The sequence below is a fragment of the Vombatus ursinus genome, unplaced genomic scaffold, assembly GCF_900497805.2.
Source record: "Vombatus ursinus unplaced genomic scaffold, bare-nosed wombat genome assembly UNPS02009770.1, whole genome shotgun sequence".
NCBI classification, from domain to species: domain Eukaryota; kingdom Metazoa; phylum Chordata; class Mammalia; order Diprotodontia; family Vombatidae; genus Vombatus; species Vombatus ursinus.
Window position 1 is genome coordinate 12,663,792 of NW_020949548.1, and position 19,914 is coordinate 12,683,705.

Sequence of the window (19,914 nt, forward strand, 5' to 3'; positions counted from 1 at the left end):
TTCATTCATTCATTCATTCAGCTTAGGGTCACCATTCACTCATTCATTCATTCATTCAGCTTAGGGTCACCATTCACTCATTCATTCATTCATTCAGCTTAGGGTCACCATTCACTCATTCATTCATTCATTCATTCATTCAGCTTAGGGTCACACAGCTCCTAAGTGTCAGAGGCAGGTCTGTACTCCAAGTTCCATGTTCTACCCCTTCCCCCACCACCTCTATAGAGGGGCTTTAAAAGTCCCCCAAATGCTTCAGTATGTACCAAGTCCATCTTGGCCAGAAGATAGTACCTCCAGGACATTCTAGCACGCCAGGATACTCAGGAAGCAAAACTTGTCTGTGATGGTTTGGGGATGGAATTCTGCGGATTTGATGCCTCTGTCCTCAGCAGCACAGGCACACCTGGTACAGGTACAGCTATGGGACAGAAAGTAAACATCGAATTACTCTGCAGGGGAAACTACACCTGGTCAGGCTGTACCTTCACAGCCCCCTCTCCTCTTTATTGTTCCAGGTTCTGAGGTGTGTGCTGCCTCACTCCCTGGGCCAGGATCTCCACTACAGGTAAGAATACACTTCTTTTTAAATAGTTTTATTTTTTATTCCCAATTACATGTAAAAACAATTTTTGTTGTTGTTTTGTTTTGTTTTTGTTTGTTTTAGTGAGGCAATTGGGGTTAAGTGACTTGCCCAGAGTCACACAGCTTGTGAGTGTTATGTGTCTGAGGCCGAATTTGAACTCAGGTCCTCCTGACTCCAGGGCCAGTGTTCTAACCACTGCACCACCTAGCTGCCCCCAGAACTCAAAATTTTAAAAAACAAATGTTAAAAATTGTTTTGGGGGCAGCTAGGTGGCGCAGTGGTTAGAACACTGGCCCTGGAGTCAGGAGGATCTGAGTTCAAATCCGGTCTCAGACAAGACACTTGACACTCACTAGCTGTGTGACCCTGGGCAAGTCACTTAACCCCATTGCCTAGCCAAAAAAAAAAAAATTTTTTTGAGTTCCAAATTCTCTTCTTCCCTCCCTCCCCTCTTCCCTCATAGAAAAGGCAAGCAGTTTGATATAGGTTGTACATGTGCAGTCATGCAAAACATATTTCCATATTAGTCATGTTATGAAAGAAAAGACAGACCAACCCTCCCCCACCACACACACACACAAAATAAAGTGGAAAATAGCATGTTGTGATCTGTATTCAGACTCCACCAGTTATTTCTCTGGAGATGGATAGCATTTTTTATCCTGAGTCCTTTGGAATTGTCTTGAATCATTGTCTTGCTGAGAATAGTCAAGTTATTCACAGCTGATCATTGTACAATATTACTGTTACTACTTACAGTGTTATCCTGATTCTGCTCACTTCACTTTGCATCAGTTCATGCAAGTCTTCCCAGGTTTTTCTGAAATCATCCTGCTCATCATTTCTTATAGCATCATAGTAAGAATACACTTTGTTTTTGCTTTTTTTTGGCAAGACATAGGGGTTAAGTGACTTGCCCAGGGTCACACAGCTAGTGAGTGTCAAGTGCCTAAGGCTGTATTTGAACTCAAGTCCTCCTGACTCCAGGGCTGGTGTTCTATCCACTGCACCACCTAGCTGCCCCCAGAATACACTTCTTTCGCTAGACATAGAGTGTTACAAAGTTCTTAATCCAGAATAGGATCCACATCGATAAATTATTCGTCCCCTGAACCAGCAGTGTGCTGGCAAAGGTTTAACAACAGGCTCTCTAGAAAAATATATGCTCAAAAAAAAAGTTTGCTAAACGTACTTTTAAGTTTAATTTGCATTATTAACTTAATTTCTTAAGTTTAGACAATCAACAAAACAATAAATCAAAACCCGATTTATAGCATTTGCTAATTACCGAGATATAAATTCTTACACTGAAAATTTAATAGTCCTAGCCGGTTCCAACATACCCCTTCCCTGAACACATTGGAGGTTGGGGAAGAGTCGTGAGATCAACCAGCAGTGGGAAAACTCAGGATTGTGGGAATAATAACTTGCATTAATGTAGACCTCTATGTTTAAATGTTTTTACATATACATATATATATATATACATATATATATATAATAAGAACATTTTGTGGTACAATGGAAAGAGCACTTAATTTGGAGATACAGGACCTGGTTTCAAATTCTGCCTCTGTCACTTACTTTGTGTGACCTTGGACAAATCACTTAACTTCCCTGGGCCTCAGTTTCCTTATCTGTAAAATGATGAGATTGGACTAGAAGAGAAGGCTTCTGATCTCTAGATCTCTAGCCCCTTGATCCTAAATCACTCCAATTTTCTGGGCCTCAGTTTCCTCATATGTGAAATGTGTGTAGTGCGTGACACTACCTGATGTCACACACCCCTTCCAGCTCTAAATCTGTGACTCAATGATACTGTCTCGCACTTTCCTCAAGGTAACTTTGTGAGATAGGGGTGGGCTGTGCAAGTATTATTTTCCCTACTTGGTAAATTAAGAACCTCAGCCTCAGAGAGATGAAGCTGCTTAACACCAGTCTCACAGCTCAGAAGGGTTGGAGCCAGGATTAGAACCCAGATCTTCCGCCTCTGGGTCCAGCGATCTTTCCATGACACCCACACCACTAGGAATCCCAATGTGCCTGCTGTTCTTTGGATTCTGCTGGCCTTTGTCCAGTATTGTCTCATGGATTTATTCCTATTTCTTCTTATTCTTCCCACGTCTTGTGACACCTTCACATTCTGTTCTGTTAATATACCGTTCCTGTGGCCCTAGGCAGACATCTTTCCAGGATTTCTTTGTTTGCTTTTTCCTTATGTTAAAACAGCTTTGACTGTTCTCCTACTAATTAGTCAGATAGGTGTCCCCGCCCACCGCAGAAGAGGACATAGATAATGGAACAGGGTAAGGCCTTAAAAGTTATCTAGTGCTGTCCTTCCTTATTTTAGTCAGACAGTAGTCAGTCAATAAATACAGTGCCAGGCATTGTGCCAAGTACTGGGTATACAAAAGGTGGCAAAGGACAATCCTGCCTTCAAGGAGCCCACAGTCTGGGGGAGACAATAAGCAAAGAAATATGTACAAATAAGCTTTGTACAGGGTAATGAGGAAATAAGAGAGCAAAGGCACTAGAATTAAAAGGAGTTGAGATTTGACATTTTGCAGATGGGGAAACTGAGGCCTGGTGAGGAAGTGATGTGCCTAAAGTCACCCAGCTAATAAGTAGCAGAACTGAGATTTAAATCCAGGTTCCCAGACTCTAGTACACCAAAGATTTCTTCCTACTAGAGTCATATTTGGAGGATCCCTAGGTCAAAGGGTACCATCAGTTTTTTATCTGTTATTGCAATTAAAAATAATTATGCCAATTATTAGAATCCCAGAGTTGGTAGGCAGGTCAGAAGCCATACCTGAGCAAGAATTCATTCTACAACATGCCTGACAAGTGTTCATAGGTCCTCTGCTTGAAGATCCCAAATGAGGAGGAGCTCCTTACCTCCCTAGTGTCCCATTCCATTTTGGGTGTATATCTAATTGTTAGGAAGATATTTCTGACATTGAACCTACATCTTCTTTCCTGCAACTTCCATGCATTGCTTTCCTAGCTCTGCCTTCAGGGTCCTAGTAGAATAAGTATAATCCTTCTATATTCCTGTCCTTCAAACATTGAAATTACCCTGTCCCTCCTAAGTTTTCATTGGTTTCTGCAACTTATCCTACTATATTAGGACCTTAAAGCCTCTCACCAGGAAGGTTATCCTTCTCTGGATATATTCTGGAGTCTATGTCTTTTCAGAAATGATGATCACAGCGCAACATGACAGAAATATCACCTCCCTCATTCTGTATGTGACATCTCTTTTGATGTAGCCTGGGGTAGCATTAAGTTTTTTGGGCTGCTGTGTCACATTATTGCCCCATATTGAATTTATGGTCTACTAAAGCCTCCCAAGTTATTTTCACAAGAACTATAGTCTAGCCATATTTATCCCAACATGTTCCTATGCAATTAATTTTTTAACCCAAGTAAGTGACTTTGCATTTATGTCTATTAAATTTCATCTTACTTGATTCAGTCCAATGTTCTAGCCCACAAAATATCTTTTTGCATCCAAGCTTTGTCATCTAGCTATTCCTCCCAGCTTAATTTCATCTTCAGTTTTGACGGGCATCTGTCTTTGTTCAAGTCATTGACTTAAAATTGTTGAACAGCTCAGGGCCAAGTACAGATCCCTAGGGCACTTCGCTAGGGACCTCCATCCAAGCTGACAAAGTCACTGATGACTACCCTTTGGGTCTCAGTCATTCAACCAGTTCTGTTGTACTGGTGTCTAACCCATTTGTCTTCATCTTGTTCCCAAGGATACCATGATAACTATCAAATGCTTGGCTGAAATCTAAGTGCCCGATGACCTTGTGTTTATACCTTTGTCCTCATTTAACTGTCTAGTTACCCAGCCACAAGAAGAAATGAGCTTATTCTGGCATAGCTTGTTTTTGATGAAATAACGCTAGCTTTCGGTGGATACTACTTCCTTTTCTAAGTGGTTACAAACCACCCCCTTTGGGAATATATTCTAGATTTTGCCAAAAATTGAAATCAAGCTCACTAGTCTAGAGTTGGTACATTCCAAATTCTTCCATGCTTTGAAAGCTGGGACACTCTTTGCCTGTCTCCTTCATTCCCATGGCACCTCTCCTATTCTCCAAAATTTTTCCAAGATGGCAGAGTCCCAGCCATCCTAATCTTTCAGTTCTTTCAGTATGTGGAGATGTTGCTCCTTTGAACCTGGTGACTTGAATTCACTGAAGATGCATGATACCATCTTGCCCTCTCCTCATTTACCATGGGATTCCACTTAGCACTAACTTTTATAACTATTGAATTTTTATCATTTTTAATGATTTTTACCAATTTGATGGGTATAAATTACCTCACTGTTGTTTTCATTTGCATTTCTCTGATTAGTAGAGTTTTAATACTTTTCAAGTGAAGAGGAACAGTTTTGGGCCCCTAGATGCTGCTTAGTTTATTTCTATCTACTCTATCTGAACATTCTCTCATTTGTGGCTAGTTATTTTACATATTATCTCCAGCACTGGAACGTGAGATCCTGGAGCAAGGACTTGCTTTGCATTTTCAGAGCTTAATAGGTGCCTGACACATAGTAGATACTTAATGAATATTTGTTGACTGACTGAATTTGAGAACTAGGTATTCATATCCTTTGTCAATTTTTCCATTATAGAATGGGCCTTATGCTTAGAAATTTGTGTCCAGTACTTATAGATTCTAGATAGCAAATTTTTATCATATAATTTTATCATGAAGAATTTTTCTCAATCTGTTTTTTATTCTCCAGATTTAGGATACATCATCTTTAATTTTTTAAACTTTTTATCATATTCTTCATTAGCATCCACAAAGCACAGAAGTAAATATTTTTTAAAATGAGGGGCAAAATCTTACATTTTAATGTGCATTGATTGATTATGTAATGCTTCTAATTTTTAACAAAATAGAACCAAATGAATTAACAAACAAGCAAAGACAATTATTTTGTCCTATATGCTACTCCGGGTCTAGCTGAAATTCGATTGGCTAGCTTTATTTCTTTTCTGCTTTCTTGTCTCTGTCTCTGTCTCCCTCCCTCTTTTTTTCTGTATAATTATAATCAGTGTTTATGTAGTTGTGGTTCTAACAATTTTACTTGGCATCATTACCTGAGGGTCTTTTCCTATTCCTTTGTGTGCTTCATATAGTTTTATGGTACCATGATATTTCATTATGTAAATATGCCAGAATTAACTTAGCTATTTGCTAACCTTTGGACATAGAAGGTACTTCCCCATTTTTGCTACTACAAAGAGAGCAGTTTGGGCTCTGTATACGTAGGCTCTCTCTTCCTTTTTATGATATTTTCAGGTTAAAGTCCTAGCAATGGACTTGTTGGGTCCAAGAGTATAGTCATTTTTGCTACATTGGTTTCTAGTTTGCAAAATCTCTTTATATTTACATAGTAAAATCCATCTGTTTTGTCTCAGCTAAGAGACCAACATTTCGAAAAGCGATGGTTCATTTAAAACATTTAATTTTGGTTTATTTCTTGCTTGCAGAAGGGAGATGATCCATCATTCCACCTTGACCTACCTGTGGGTCTCCTTTCCCTACTCAGTTTTAACAATCTGTGTGCAGGGCCCAGCAGTTTCCACTCACAAGAGGAAAGTGCTGGCGATGTCAGACCGCTGGACAGCATTTGGCGGGAGGGAAAGGGAAAGTATGTGTGATGGGATGTTAGAAATTGGCCGGCCATACCTGTTATCTTTAACAATGATACCAAAAGTCAGGAGCCAAGCTTGGCAGGAAGTTAGGTCTTGGGTGAAACCTTATTTATAGGAGCCCTGATTCCAAGTTTCTGGTAGGGAAGAGGTGAGGATGAAGGCTCGAAGGCTTAGTCCTCCCCTTCATTGGTATCAGAATTTCCTTGTTGGTTTTGAGATCCAAAGTGAAATTCCCTTCTCTGTTTGTGGTCTGGATTGGGCATCAGAAAACCTGCATTCAAATTCTACCTCAGCTTCTTAATACCTGTGTAACCATGGGCAAACCTATCTGGTCCTCAGTTTCTGCAATTGCAAAAATAAAGAGAATAGACTATATGACCTCTAAGTTCCTGTCTAGCTCTAAACCTCCAGTTTATTTATTTATTATGCCCATTCTACAAATGAGGACATTGAGGCTAAGAGAGGTTATATAATTCTCTTATCATCCCACAGCTGGGAAGGCTCCCTCTTGTCCTGGTGTCAGTTGTACCTATTTGTGTCTAATCACAGCCTCCTTCTTTTAGAATGCCGCCAAGGGGCTAACAGACCGAAAGCAGAATGACCAAAGGAAGGTGTCTCAGGGACGACTGGCTCCTCGCTCCCCTGGTGCTGAGAAATCCAAAGAGACGTTATCTGAACAAAAAGAAAATTTTGATCCCCTTAAACACGTAGAGAACAGTACACCCAAGGTTCTTGCTTCTGGCAGTGGTGGAGGGAAAATGTCCCTCAACAGTCCTACAGGTGCTGGTGAAAAAGATCCAGGGAAGCAGTTTCTTAAGAAACCCAAGGAAAGTGACCCCCTCCTGAAAAGCCACAGCCAAGGCCCAGGGTCAACTCCCCAAGGACCCCAGGGAAAAGGCCCAGCCTGGGAGCCACTCAACTCCAAGACCCCCTCCAAAGCTGACCTCAAGCCTTCTGGATTCCGACCCCCTCTTCAGCGGGGGCTGTCCTGGGACAGTAGCCCCATGGAGCCGGGGTCAAAAGACAAGGTCATCGCCAAGCTGGCATCTGCAGAAGAAGAGAAACACTTTCCCAGCAAAGCTGGCAACAAACTCCCCAAATCATCAGGATTCAAGGACTTTCAGATCCAGGTTCAACCTGTGCGAATGCAGAAACTGACCAAGCTCAGAGAGGTGTGTTCTTTGTGGGAGATGAGTGGGCTGGCCCTGGGAACAAAGTGGGCTAGCCTTAGGAGCAAAGTGGGCTGGCTCTGGGAACAAAGTGGGCTAGCCTTAGGAGCAAAGTGGGCTGGCACTGGGAACAAAGTGGGCTAGCCTTAGGAGCAAAGTGAGCTAACCCTAGTAACAAAATGGGCTAACCCTGATATACTGGAAAGAACACTGGATTTGGAGTCAGAAGACCTGAGGTCAGACCCTAGCTTTGCTGCTTACTATCTGTGTAACCTTGGGTAAGGCACAGAACCTCACTGGGCCTCGATTTTATCATATGTAAAATGAAGACATTGGCCTAGATGACTTCCTAGGTGCCCTCCAGCTCTAAACTTATAATGCTACGATCTCACTTCACTTCTCCTGTAGTCCATACAACTCTGAACTCAAGTGACAGCACTGTGGGTCTAGACTTGGACACTGAGGAGGCCTCTTTTTTCCATGTGGGGCAAGCCTTCAAAATAATAATTTTTTTTTTTGGATTGGGCTCTGGTTAGGAAACTCCCTCTACCGATGCAGACTAACTTACGATCTCTGCAGCTTCTAGTCTTATAGACTTGTTTAGTGAACTGAGAGGTTAAACAATTTGCCTAAGGTCACATAGCATATGTGTCAGAAGTGGGGCTTAGACCCAGGTCTTCCTGACTGTGAGGCCAGCTTTCTATCCTTTACTCCATGTTAACTCTCATTAATATAATTACTAATATATATATATATATATATATATATAATTACTAATATAAATACTATTATAATAATGAGAGGCATCATGAAATTATAATTGATATTAATAACATTATTATTCTATTTGATCCAATAAATATTGGTAAGGGCTTACTACATGCAGAGGGCTGTTCTAGGTTCTGAGTGACATTTTGGATGACATCTGTGATTTCATCTAAATTGGGAATCCTGAGTGCAGACACTCCTCTGCTGAAGGAGATCCGTCCTTGCTCTTCTGACTCTGAGAGCCTTGCCTGGGGCACTGAGAAGTGTTGTATGTGTCAGTCAGGGACTTGATCTGAAATCTTTCAGACTCAGGAGGCCAGCTGTCTAGTCACTGCACCAAGGCTGCCTGGGTGATATAAAGGTGAATAATTACAATCTGCCCTCAAGGCACGGTGACTAGAACATAACACTTGGAATCAGGAAGACCTGAGGTCAGATCCTGCCTCAGACACTTACTGGTATCTGTGTTTCCCTAGGCAAATCACTTAACTTCTCTGAACCTCAACTTTCTCATCTGTAAAATGGGGATAATAATGATAGCCTCTACTTCACAGGGTTGTAATGAGGATCAAATGAGATAACACAATAATAGCTATTATTGCTATTATTATTATTTATTGGGGAGAGGGGCAGGGGAAGGAAAAGACAAAAACTCAGATACCTCTGTTTTCAAATAAAACTGGCTAAGTACACAGGAGAGGTACAACCAAGGACGTGCATATGGTCCAAGGAAGGAAGGGTCAGTTCTGGCAGGAGGTGGCTTCTGACCCGGAAGGGCAGCAGAGGGGAAAGGGGCAGGTCAAGGAGGGCATTAGCTGGGTCATTCTTGTGGTCTTCAGGAACTCTGTGCATCTTACTATCTTTCTTAGTATCCCCTGCATTTAGAACAGTCTGCAATAGAGTAGTGCTTGATAAATGCTTGCTGATGGGCTGACAGCATTGTTACAAGCCAGCATTCCAGGTGTTCCATGGGGAAGGTGTGTTATTCACATATGAGTGGATCCTCAGGGAGAGGCCAGCCCTGCATACTTCAGGCTGCCTGGCTTCCTGGCTTCAACGTACAGTATGTGACATGTAAACAGGAACCAGATGACTAAATACCTTGTCAGTCCTAAGTGCTGTCATGGTCAGGGATGAAATAACCCTGCCTCCCTCTGAGTTCCAAGAATCCTTCCTTCCTGGTAATCTATCAACAAACTGTCTAAAACTCTCCCCAGAATGGTCACTGGAGTTCATATAACATTCCCTCCCTGACACTTGAGTTCCCTGGTTTCTGGGGTCAGAATCATAGGACTCGAGCCAGAAAGGCTTTTGGAGGTACTTAAGTCACTTCCAGCCCATGCCTCTTACCTCTTAGATGTGCAAAATCCCTTCCAAAGAAAAACCTTTCACCAGTCAAATCTGAGGACAAGGCCCCTTAGGAGGGTACCGGCTGCTTCTCTTTATTCTTAGGGTAGAGGAATTGGAGGTATCCAGGGTCCGTGGGAGGGAGGGTGGGTACTAACCTCCCATAGCTCCTTTCTTCTTCTGCCATAATAACTCCCACCCTCACCCTCAGGCTTCAATATGACTGATGTTCAAAGAGAGAGGGAGACCAGGTTTGGATGGGAACTGGCTACCCTGGAGTTTTCCCTTCATCCCTAAAGATGTGAGAGGAAAACAGAGGAATCCTGGCCTTCAAATGGCTCCCTGCTGATTTGTCTGCAGGTTAAGTTACCATACCGTCCCACATCACTTGGCTCCTGGGCACTCAATCCTGTTCGTTGACCTTCTTTCCTTACACAGATGACTAGTCCAGGCCCAGGGTTGGGCAGCATAGAGTTCCTTGACCCTGGACTTCAGAAATTGCCACAAAAGAGAGTGAGGCTGACTTTGCACAGCTCTGCCTCACTTAAATCCAATTCACGTGAAATTCAAGACTTCACCTTCATGATGTCATTGGCTCCTTCAACAACAAAGGACAGACAAAAACAAAAGTCTATTCAAACAATAGACTTAGGATGGCAGAGAGACAATACAGCATGGTGGGTAGACAATACCCAACTAAGCCAAACTCTCTAAAAATATTACCTTTTCCTTCTCCTGCCCAGGAACACATCCTGATGAGGAGTCAGAACTTGGTTGGCCTGAAACTTCCAGATCTCAGTGAAGCTGTGGAACAAGAGAGAGGTAGGTGGGATCCAAAGAGGTAGGAAGGTTGGAGGCAATAGTTCCCCAGGTGGCAGCTCCTTCCTGCCAACAGGCCCTGGACCCCCTCCTCATCATGCCATTATCATAATGTCCCACCATCTCAACATGGCGCCCACCCACAAGTGGTTACCAAGTTTCATTCTCTTTGTCTCGTTGGCACCTGGTGGGTGCTTGCTCACTCAGGCTCATTTCCTTTCCTCACATCCATTAGATTGTAAGCACCTTGAGGGCAGGGACTATCTTTTTGCCTCTTTTTGTATCTCTAGCACTTATAGCACCTGGCATATAGTAGGTGCTTAATAAATGTGTATCGACTGACTGACGTCCAAATCAGTTATCAATTTCTATCAATTCTTTTTTTGTTGTTTGTTTGTTTATGTACCAAAATGGCTCTGTTCTCTGTTTTCTCATTATCAAAACCTTTAGGTCCTCCTTGCCTCATACCTCGATTATGGTAGTAGCCTCCTAACTGGTCATATAATCTGTCTAGCCCCCAAAGTGAGCTTCCTAAAATCTCGTTTTGGTCACGTCTCTTCTCTACTCAGACTTTGTCAATGGTTTCCTGTTATCTCACTAATCAAATCTAGATTCCTTTGTATAAATTTTAAGCCTCCCCCAATCTGGCTCTACTTTACCTAGCATCCCCCTCTGCACACTATCCTCCCTCCTGATTCAGTTTCTTTGCTCATGCTATCATGCTCCCTAGAACGGCTTCACCCCTTCTTTACATATATCCATAGCCTACCCATCCTTCAAAGCCTGACTCAATTCCCATCTCCTCTGGGAAGCCTTCTTGGACAACTCCAAGTAACTCCAAGCTGGTAATTGTTATCAGTACCACATGACCTGGTCCTTTATTTTCTCAGCATATCTTACTACAAGATAAAATAATGACAACAACAACTAGCATCTATATTGTGCTTTTAGTTTTTGCATTAGAAATGTTAACCCATTTTATCCTCACAACAATCCTGAGAGAGAGGTTCTATCATTATCCCCATTTTGCAGACAAGGAAACTGAAACAGACAAAGGTTAGTTGACTTGTCCAGGGTCACACAACTAGGAAGTATCTGAGGTGAGATTTGAACTCAGGTCTTCTGGCTTCTCAGTCCTGCCATCTAGCTAACCAAGCAAAGTAAATCTAATCCCTCTTCCACATGACAGCTTTTCAAATGCTAGAAAACAGCTGTCATAGTCTTACCCTAAGTATTCTCTCCCCCAGACTAAGCACCCCCAATTTCTTCAGATGATCCTCATATGGCAGGATGTAGAGACCCCTGACCATCCTGGTTGCCTCCTCTCCAACATATTGATGCCGTTGGCCAAACAAAATGCCCAGCTGTGAACAGAATGCTCCAAGCATGGCCTGAACAGGGCAGAGGACAGCGGGACTATTGCCTCCCTTCCTCTGGTCTCGAGGCCTCCCTGAGGCAACCTAAGATTATGTTTAGTCACCATGTTCCAACTCTGCTGGGTTTCAGTTATTAACCGAATGGGCTTGGGTAAGTCATGTAACCTCTCTTGGCCTCAGTTTCTCAATTCGTAAAATGAAGATCATAAATTTAGAGAAGGGACCTAAGAAGCCATCAGGTCCAACCCCCCTCATTTTACAGATGAAGAAACTAAGACCCAGAGAGGTTAAATTACTGCCCAACGTCACACAGGTAATGGATTAGAATAGGATTCTATTCTAATAGATAGGATTAGAATCCAGGTCCCCTGGGAAAATCCCCTGCCTTCCTCACCAACTTCACAGGGTTGTAGTTAAGATCAAATGAATTAATAGATATGAATGAAGAAGGATGTGGTCTTCCCTACAATCCAATTCCTTCTCTCAGGACTGTCTGGGTTACTGCTTGCCTTCAGGCCCACTCAGATATCAGATGGCAATGAAGGTCTGACCTTGGAAAACTCTCAGCAGGGCAGCCCAGAAAGCTGCCTCCCTGGATAGTAATGGTGGCCCTTCACCCCACATTTCAGCAGAGTCTTGACAGAGCTCTGAGAAGCACCAGAAACAAAGGCTAAGAATGAACCACTGTGGGCAGCCCTGTCCTAATGCAAATCCAAATTTTCTTCTGAATGTTTATTTTGGTCCAGCTGTGAGAATTTCTCCAGACAAAGAGCCTTGGATGGGCTGCAGAGGGGGACAGATGGTATATAGTTCAGTCAGTCATCATGCACATATGCACTGTGAACACCAGAAGAATGACAAGACCCAAGAACCCTTCGGCAACATTTATAATTGAGTCTTGAGAAGACAAGATTAGTAGTCATGAAACAATCAGAGAAAAATTCGAGACAGCTTAGAGTTTGAGCATCTCAACCTTGGAAGGTTTCCTCAGGGTCATCCGGCCTAGGAGTCATCCAGGATAGTTCCAGGCCTTGTCAGTCAGTCATTGAGTCAATATGTTGAACATGTCCCAGCCACTGTGCTAAGCGCTGGGGATACAAAGAAAGGCCTCGAGGAGCTTATATTCTAATGGGGGAGACAACATAAAAAAAGTATGCACGTACACGATGTCATGCATATGGCTGGCAATCTCTGAGGGAAGTCCCTAGCAGTGGGAGAAGAGAATCAGGAAAGGCCTCTTGCAGAAGGTGGGATTTTCGCTGAGTCTTGAAGGGAAAGAAGCCAGGAAAGCCAGCAGGCCAAGGCAAGCAGGCGGGGAGCATTGTCAGAAATGAATTCGTTTCTGTTCCTGGTGTTTTCCTCCGCAAAGAAAGGGAAGTCTGACAAAGGAGCTCATTTTGCCCAGAGAAATAGTTTGCTTAGGACCATATTGGGTTTGAAGTATCAGCAGCACGTCCAGGTGGGGATTGAAAGAGGCCTTGGGGGTGGGCTAGGAGAATCCCCTCATTTTACAGATAGGATGTTGAGGCATAGAAAGTTTAAGTGACTTACTCAAGGTAACTCAGGTAGTTAGTGGCAGACCTGGGAACCAAATTCAGGTCCTCTGACTCCAGATCCAGGGCCATGTTGCTTTTCCCACCAGGGAGTTAGAAATGAGGTGCTGGACCTCAGGAGACAAGTTTAAACATAAGATCTCATTTGTGCACTCTTTCACATACAGGTTGATAAAGTTGAGAGGTTGGTGACAATATAGAGAGATGAGAAGAAGGCCAAGGACAGAGTAGGAGAAGAGGTTGACATTTAGGGGACAGAAGCAGGAAGAGCAGTCAGTGAAGAAGACGGAGAAGATAATAGGAAAGCCAGAGGAACAAAGAAGAGAATCCCTGAGAGGCTATGGATGGTAGACAGAACACTGACCTTAGAGCGGGAAGACTTAGATCTTAATCCTTTCTTAGACGCTTGCTGTGTCTAAGACCTTGGACCAAAGCACTTACCTTCTTTGGGCCTCAATTTCCCTATCTGTAAAATGAAGTGGTTGGACTATATGACCTCTTTGCTGTTGTTGTTCAGTCTCCTATTTGGGGTTTTCTCTGCAAAGATACTAAAGTGGTTTGCCATTTCCTTCTCCAGCTTATTTGACAGATGAAGAAACTGAGGCAAAAAGAGTGAAGTGACTTGACCAGGGTCACATAGATAGTAAATGTCTGAGGCTGGATTTGAAACCAGGAAGATGAGTCTTTCTGACTCGAGGTCAAGAGCTCTATCTGCTGTGCCACCTAGCTGCCCTGTATGACCTCTAAGGTCCCTTAAATCTCTGCTCTATGGTTCTTTGCATCCTCAGCACTTAGCACAGTGCCTGGCACAGAGTAAACACCTTGGAAGTGCTTATGGACTGACTGCCTGTCATATTATGACTATCAAGAACTGGGGGAAGGTTTAAAAGAAAGAGAAGTGAGGAAGGGTAGCATGATTGAGTGATTAGTGATTGCTGATGACCTTTAAGAAAGGAGCTTAAGTAGAGGCGTGGAAAGGCTTAAGGAATGGAGTGTTGAGTCAGATCAGCTGAATGAATGAATGAATGAATAAATGAAAAAATGAACGAACAAAAAAACGAAGGAACGAATGAATGATAAAGCACTTACTATGTGCAAAGTACTGGGCATACAAAAGCTCTTGAAGAGCTCACACTCAAATGGGGGAGATAAACATATAAAATGTTCCAAGTATGAGTCAATAGATGGGTTCTGTGGTCCTCAGGGGACAGTGGCAAAGGAGCTAACAGTGTAACTTCTTGGATATCTTTTCCATTGACAAAATCATATCATTTTCTGAAAGAACCATCTGACAGTGCGAAAGACATCAGTAGTGAGCAGCCGTGATGTGTAGCACCTGGCAGTGAGTGGCCAGGCTGTATTTGCCCTGGGGCTGCTTTTCAGAATGATGGCTGTGAGGGCTAGGCTGGAAGCAGGAGAGGGGGTGAGGAGGTCACAGGGGTACTGTCATTCCCAGGTTCTTAGGCTTACCTGCCAATTCATGGCAGTTAGTTAGTGGTTGGTGCTGGTGGTGGTGAAGAAGGTCATACTACATGAAGATGATTCTTTGATGTTTGGTGGCAAATAGACAGAGAGAGAGAGAAGGAGAGATAGGCAGAGAGAATGAGAGAAAGAGGAGAGAAAAGGAGAGAGAGAAAGAGAAGGAGAGGCAGAGAGAAGGAGAGGCAGAGAGAGAGGAGAGAGAGGCAGAGAAAATGAGAGAAAGAAGAGAGGGAAGGAGAGAGAGAGAGGAGAGAGTCAGAGAGGGAAGGAGGACTATGGCAAAAGGGGATGAAAATAGAGCATGAAAGATTATCCTTAGAAAGCAAGAGAGACAAGAGATGATGGTTAAAGATACAGTGCAACTTTGGGGTGGAGAGAAGGAAAATCAAATCAATCCACAAATATTTACTAAGTGCTTACTATATGTGCCCAGCACTGTGCTAGGTACTGAGGATAAAAAGACAAAAACAAGATGGTTCCTGCCCCTCAGGGAGCTTACACTGTATTGGAGGCAACACATACAACGCAGATATAAGGTGATTGGGGAAGGAGGGAAGGTACTGTCTACTGGAGGCATCTGGAGAGACATTCTGGAGGTGGTGAAGCTTTAAAAGAAACTAGGGGTTCCAAGGGGAGGGGGATGGCTTCACTCTTCTCACTGTAAAATATCAGACAAGGTCATCTAATGAATGTGCTGATGGGAGACATTTGGGTCTTTCCTCAGGGTCCATATTGCTTCTGACTGTCCTTATCTCCCCATGGAAACTCCCAGGTTTTGTCCCTGCTTCCCATTGTTCCCAGGTCACAGGAAGATAAGTTCATTTTCTGTAATGGGCTCAGTGTTTTGGACCCAACAAGGAAGCCCAGCTAGACAACCCTTGCCTCCTGAGAGCCCTGCCAAAGAAAGGGGATTTTACATTTTTGGTGTAACTATAAATCCGTGCCATGAAACAGTTCGCCTGTTGGTCAGTCACCGACAGGCCTTGCCTGTCACCGTGGGCTGAGGCCTGTACTGGGCACCATGCAAGGGTATAATCTTCCGTTTATCAAAGAGAATGCTTTAGGTGAAGACAATTTACCAGTGTGCTCCCAGTCTAATAGATCTTAAATGGGATCCCCAAATGTCACTTTGCAGGGCACCCCTCTGAGCTTTCCCCAGGCATTGAAGAGGAAGAGTCCAAGAGTGTCTGTGACGTCATGCCCAACATCTCTGATGTGCTGCTCCATAAACTACGAGTTCATAAGGCCCTTCCTGGCAGGTAAAACTCAACATGGTCTCCAGAAAGCTTGGTGTCAATTTGGTCAGCCCAAAGAGACCTATGAGGTACTGACATGCCCAGTTCTGTGTTACACTCTTTGTGGGGTACAGAGATAAATTAGACATGGTTGCTTCCCTCAAGAAATTGGGGGGGGGGACCAGTGAAAACTATGTGAATGAGACCTGGAAGGTAGTGGGAGTTCCGAGAAGAGAGAAATCACTGTGGGCTAGAATAGTCAGAATAGACTTCCCAGAGGAGGCAACGTTTCCTGGTAGGTAGGCCTGTTGAGTGGAATTTCCAATTACAGATCAGAAGGTGGTTTGGTTAGCATAACCTCTGGCCAGAGGAAGCTGGCCTTGCTTCCAAATTCTACACAGTTCCCATTCAGCCTTGCTCTAGAATTAATATCAGGAAAATCTTAATAGAGATGGTGTGCATTGTAGAAGGTTGGCTTTAAGAGTCAGAAAGACACAGATTCAAGTCCTGACTTTGACACATACTGGCTGTGTGACTCTGGGCCTAGTCACCTAGCTGCTCAATGCCCAAGGCCATTCTCTAAGACCATAAATTGTTTTAAAAAAAAGTGTTGAACTGTTGGAAGAGAATTCTCTACATGGATGAAATTACAGCCCACAACCTGGGCAAAACCAAGGAGAATTCAAATTAGGTTGCAACAATTCTCCCCGCTAGTCATTAAAGGCAACATTTCCCATCCTGGTCCATGAACTCAGAAGGCCTTGTTTTGTGTGTTTCTGTCACTTGTGTCACAGAAGCCAGGATCATGGATTTATAACTGGAAAGGGTCCTCAGAGGCCATCTACAACAGTTCCCTCCTTTTATAAATGAGGAACCTGAGGTCCACAGACGTTAAATGTCTTGGAAAAGGTCACACAGATAGTGATCGATTCACGATTTGAGCTCAGGTGTATAACTCCCTATAAAATATTCCTCCTACTAGGCCCTACTCCCTTTCAGTCCTTTTCAGGAAGATCCTAACCCCTCTAAAAGGCACTTGGTGGCCCTATCAGAGACAGCATATTAAGCTAGAAGGGGCCATGAGAAATTCACATCTTCTTAACTAAGTCACCACATGGAAAAGTTCAAGTGATCTGAAAGTTATTGTAGATCCATAGGATACTGTGGCCTTGGACTCAAGAGGCCAAAACTGTAGTTTGGGAGTGGTACCTCAAGAGAGACAGTGTGGTCTAATGGAAAGAGCAGATGAACTAGTTTCAAATCCTAGCTTTGCCGTTAACTACCTGTGAGACCTTCAGCAAGCAGCATGATCTCTTTGGGTCTCAGTTTCCTCTTTTGTAAAGATTCGAACTTGGATTTGGAGTCTTCTGACTCCAAATATAGTGTTCCTTTCTTTGCTCTCCCCAAGGTCCTCTTCTGCTCTGCGAATTCCTGATGAGTCTAACGACCAAATTCTGAAACTCAGAGAATGGGCTCAGTTTTAAAAATCGGGTGAATTTATTGGGTTGTTTAAGGCAGCCACAAGAGACCCGTTGCTGATAAATCATCCTTCTTTCCTCTGCCTCATTGCCTCGTGGCATGATCAATCTCAAGTTAGCCCTGGTTTGAATTCAGTTCAGTTCAATTCAATTCAGCAAGCATTATTAAGCACCTACTACGTGCCAGGCACTATGCTAAGTGCTTTACAAATATTAGCTTATTTGATCCTCACAACAATCTTGAGAGGTAGGTGCTATTGTTTTTCCAATTTCAGTTGAGGAAACTGAGGCAAACATAGGTTAAGTGACTTGCCCAGAGTCACACAGCTAGTAAGTTTCTGAAACTGGATTTGAATTCAGTTCTTCTTGACTCCAAGCCCAAAGCTCTAATTTGTTCTCCCTAGTGGACTCTTCCAACCTTCCCAAGGATTCTTATCGATAAGGCAGATTGTTAAATGGGTCTGAAGGATTAGCTTAATGTTTCCTCTTTGACACCAAAGGATTGGGGGCAGCTAATGGTACAGTGGATAGAGCACTGGAGTTAGGAGGAACTGAATTCAAATTCAGCTTCAGACACTTACTAACTGTGTGACCCTGGGCAAGTCACTAAACTCTGATTATCTCAAAAGAAAAAGAAAGAAAGAAAGAAAGAAATGAAAGGATAGTAGACTTGGAGCCAGAAAGACTTTAGAGACCATTCATCCAGCTCCCTGATTTTAGGAATGAGCAAACTGAGGCCTAGAGGGAATAAATGATTGCCCCAGGTTCAGTAGAGTCACATTCGTACTCAGGACTCTTCTCCCTTGTACCAGGCTACATTTCTGGAGCCGCACTGTTTCTTAGCCTTACACTTCAAGTCTGGCTTACCCATGATGTGACCAGTCTAGTGGAGTCCAGCTGAAGAAACTCCCTCTGCCAGTGCTGATTGGCAAACCACTTGTAACTTAGGGTCTTGGAGAGTTGCCTGGAAGCAGGAAGGGGTTAATTGACTGGTTCATGGCCAGGCAACTAACATGTTCAAGGGCCTTACCTGAATCCAGGTAGATGTTCCTAAGTCTGATGCTCCATATTCTGTCCATTTATTAGGTAGTGCCCCTCTGGAGTTTGAGCTATTAATTTTTTTAAAAAATCTAAATGAAATAATCAGATGTCAATAATGGTAGCAGTAAAGGGTAGAAATACAAAGATCCAGATTGGGATGGGATATTTGACAGCCCATGGCCCACTCCCATGGAAGAAAGCCAACTGGAGAACCCAAGTCATCTCAGTCTTGGCCAGGGGGGAATCAGCCACCTACCCTGCTCTGGCTGCTCACAGAAAGCAGCATCAGGGCAGATTCCCTAACATCTAAACAGGAAGGATCCTGGCGGCCTTCAATTGGGGTGACCAGCACCCCGCCTCACCAGAGAAGGTCTGACCTTGCACCTCCATCCAGGGCGGCAGAGGAAGCAGGGCTTCCTGAGCATCTTATCCTTGATCTGTTCTGTTACTGGGTGGGGCAAAGCTGTTAGGTCCCCTTGTTCTCCCTCACTTCCCACCCTCAGTTAAGCCTGCACCACCCCAAGACAGGAAAGAAACGGGCCCCAGCTTTATTTACAGAGCCCAGGGATTTTTAACAATAAGCCGCTTTCTCACTGCCTCAAGACGAGGAGATAAGACTTGCCTGCTGACTTGGTGAAAAAAAAAAAAAAAAAAAAAGGTGCTCCTTGGCCTTGGCCAGTGTCAGACATCCTTTCCGTGCTGAGTCAGCCTCCTTCGTTCAGAAAGATGCCACTCTGCTCCTCCTTGTCTTCTCCCTTTCAGTATCTCCCAGCCAGAGAGTTGGGGAGACAGGCTAGAGCAGCTTTGGAGGGCTCAAACATACTCTGATGTGAGCCCACCCAGCCCATTGGCCCAGAACCAATCAGTCAACAAGCATTTATTAAGTGCCTACTGTGTGTACTGCACTATGCTAGGTACTGGAGATATTAATACAAAATTTTTTTTAAAAAGTCCCTGCCCTCGAGGAATTCTTATTCTAGCAGGAGAAGAGGAGGGGGAAAATGTGTGTGTGTGTGTGTGTGTGTGTGTGTGTGTGTGTGTGTGTGTGTATAGAGAGAGATATACAAAACAGGTACAAAGAAAGTCATTTGGGAGGGAGGCATTGGGGTGGTGGGGAGTCAGGAAAGGCTTCATATAAAAGCTTGAAACTTCTTAAATTTGGTATTCCTGATTCTGAGATCTGCCCTCTATTGACTATGTAGTGTCGCCTCTGGAGCTTTGGCTATTAATTGATTTTTTGAAAATAATTATAGCTAATATTTATACAGCACTTACTATGTGCCAGGCACTGTGCTAAGTGCTTTACAAATGTTATCTCATTTGATCCTCATGACAACCCTGGGAGAAAGGTCCTGTAATTGTCCCCATTTTACAGA

At 43.4% G+C, this 19,914-nt stretch overlaps 1 protein-coding gene across 2 annotated transcripts in view; it reads left to right on the forward strand.

Moving 5' to 3' along the window:
- MRVI1 (murine retrovirus integration site 1 homolog) overlaps nucleotides 1-19,914 on the forward strand; it is a 127,998-nt gene that overhangs the window by 74,243 nt on the left and 33,841 nt on the right. For both annotated transcript variants that reach the window (XM_027852637.1, XM_027852638.1), the window contains exons 7-10: nucleotides 519-568; nucleotides 6,834-7,442; nucleotides 10,298-10,376; nucleotides 15,920-16,043. In XM_027852637.1, coding sequence (XP_027708438.1) covers nucleotides 519-568; nucleotides 6,834-7,442; nucleotides 10,298-10,376; nucleotides 15,920-16,043 — 862 coding nt within the window. The remainder of the gene's footprint in view (nucleotides 1-518; nucleotides 569-6,833; nucleotides 7,443-10,297; nucleotides 10,377-15,919; nucleotides 16,044-19,914) is intronic.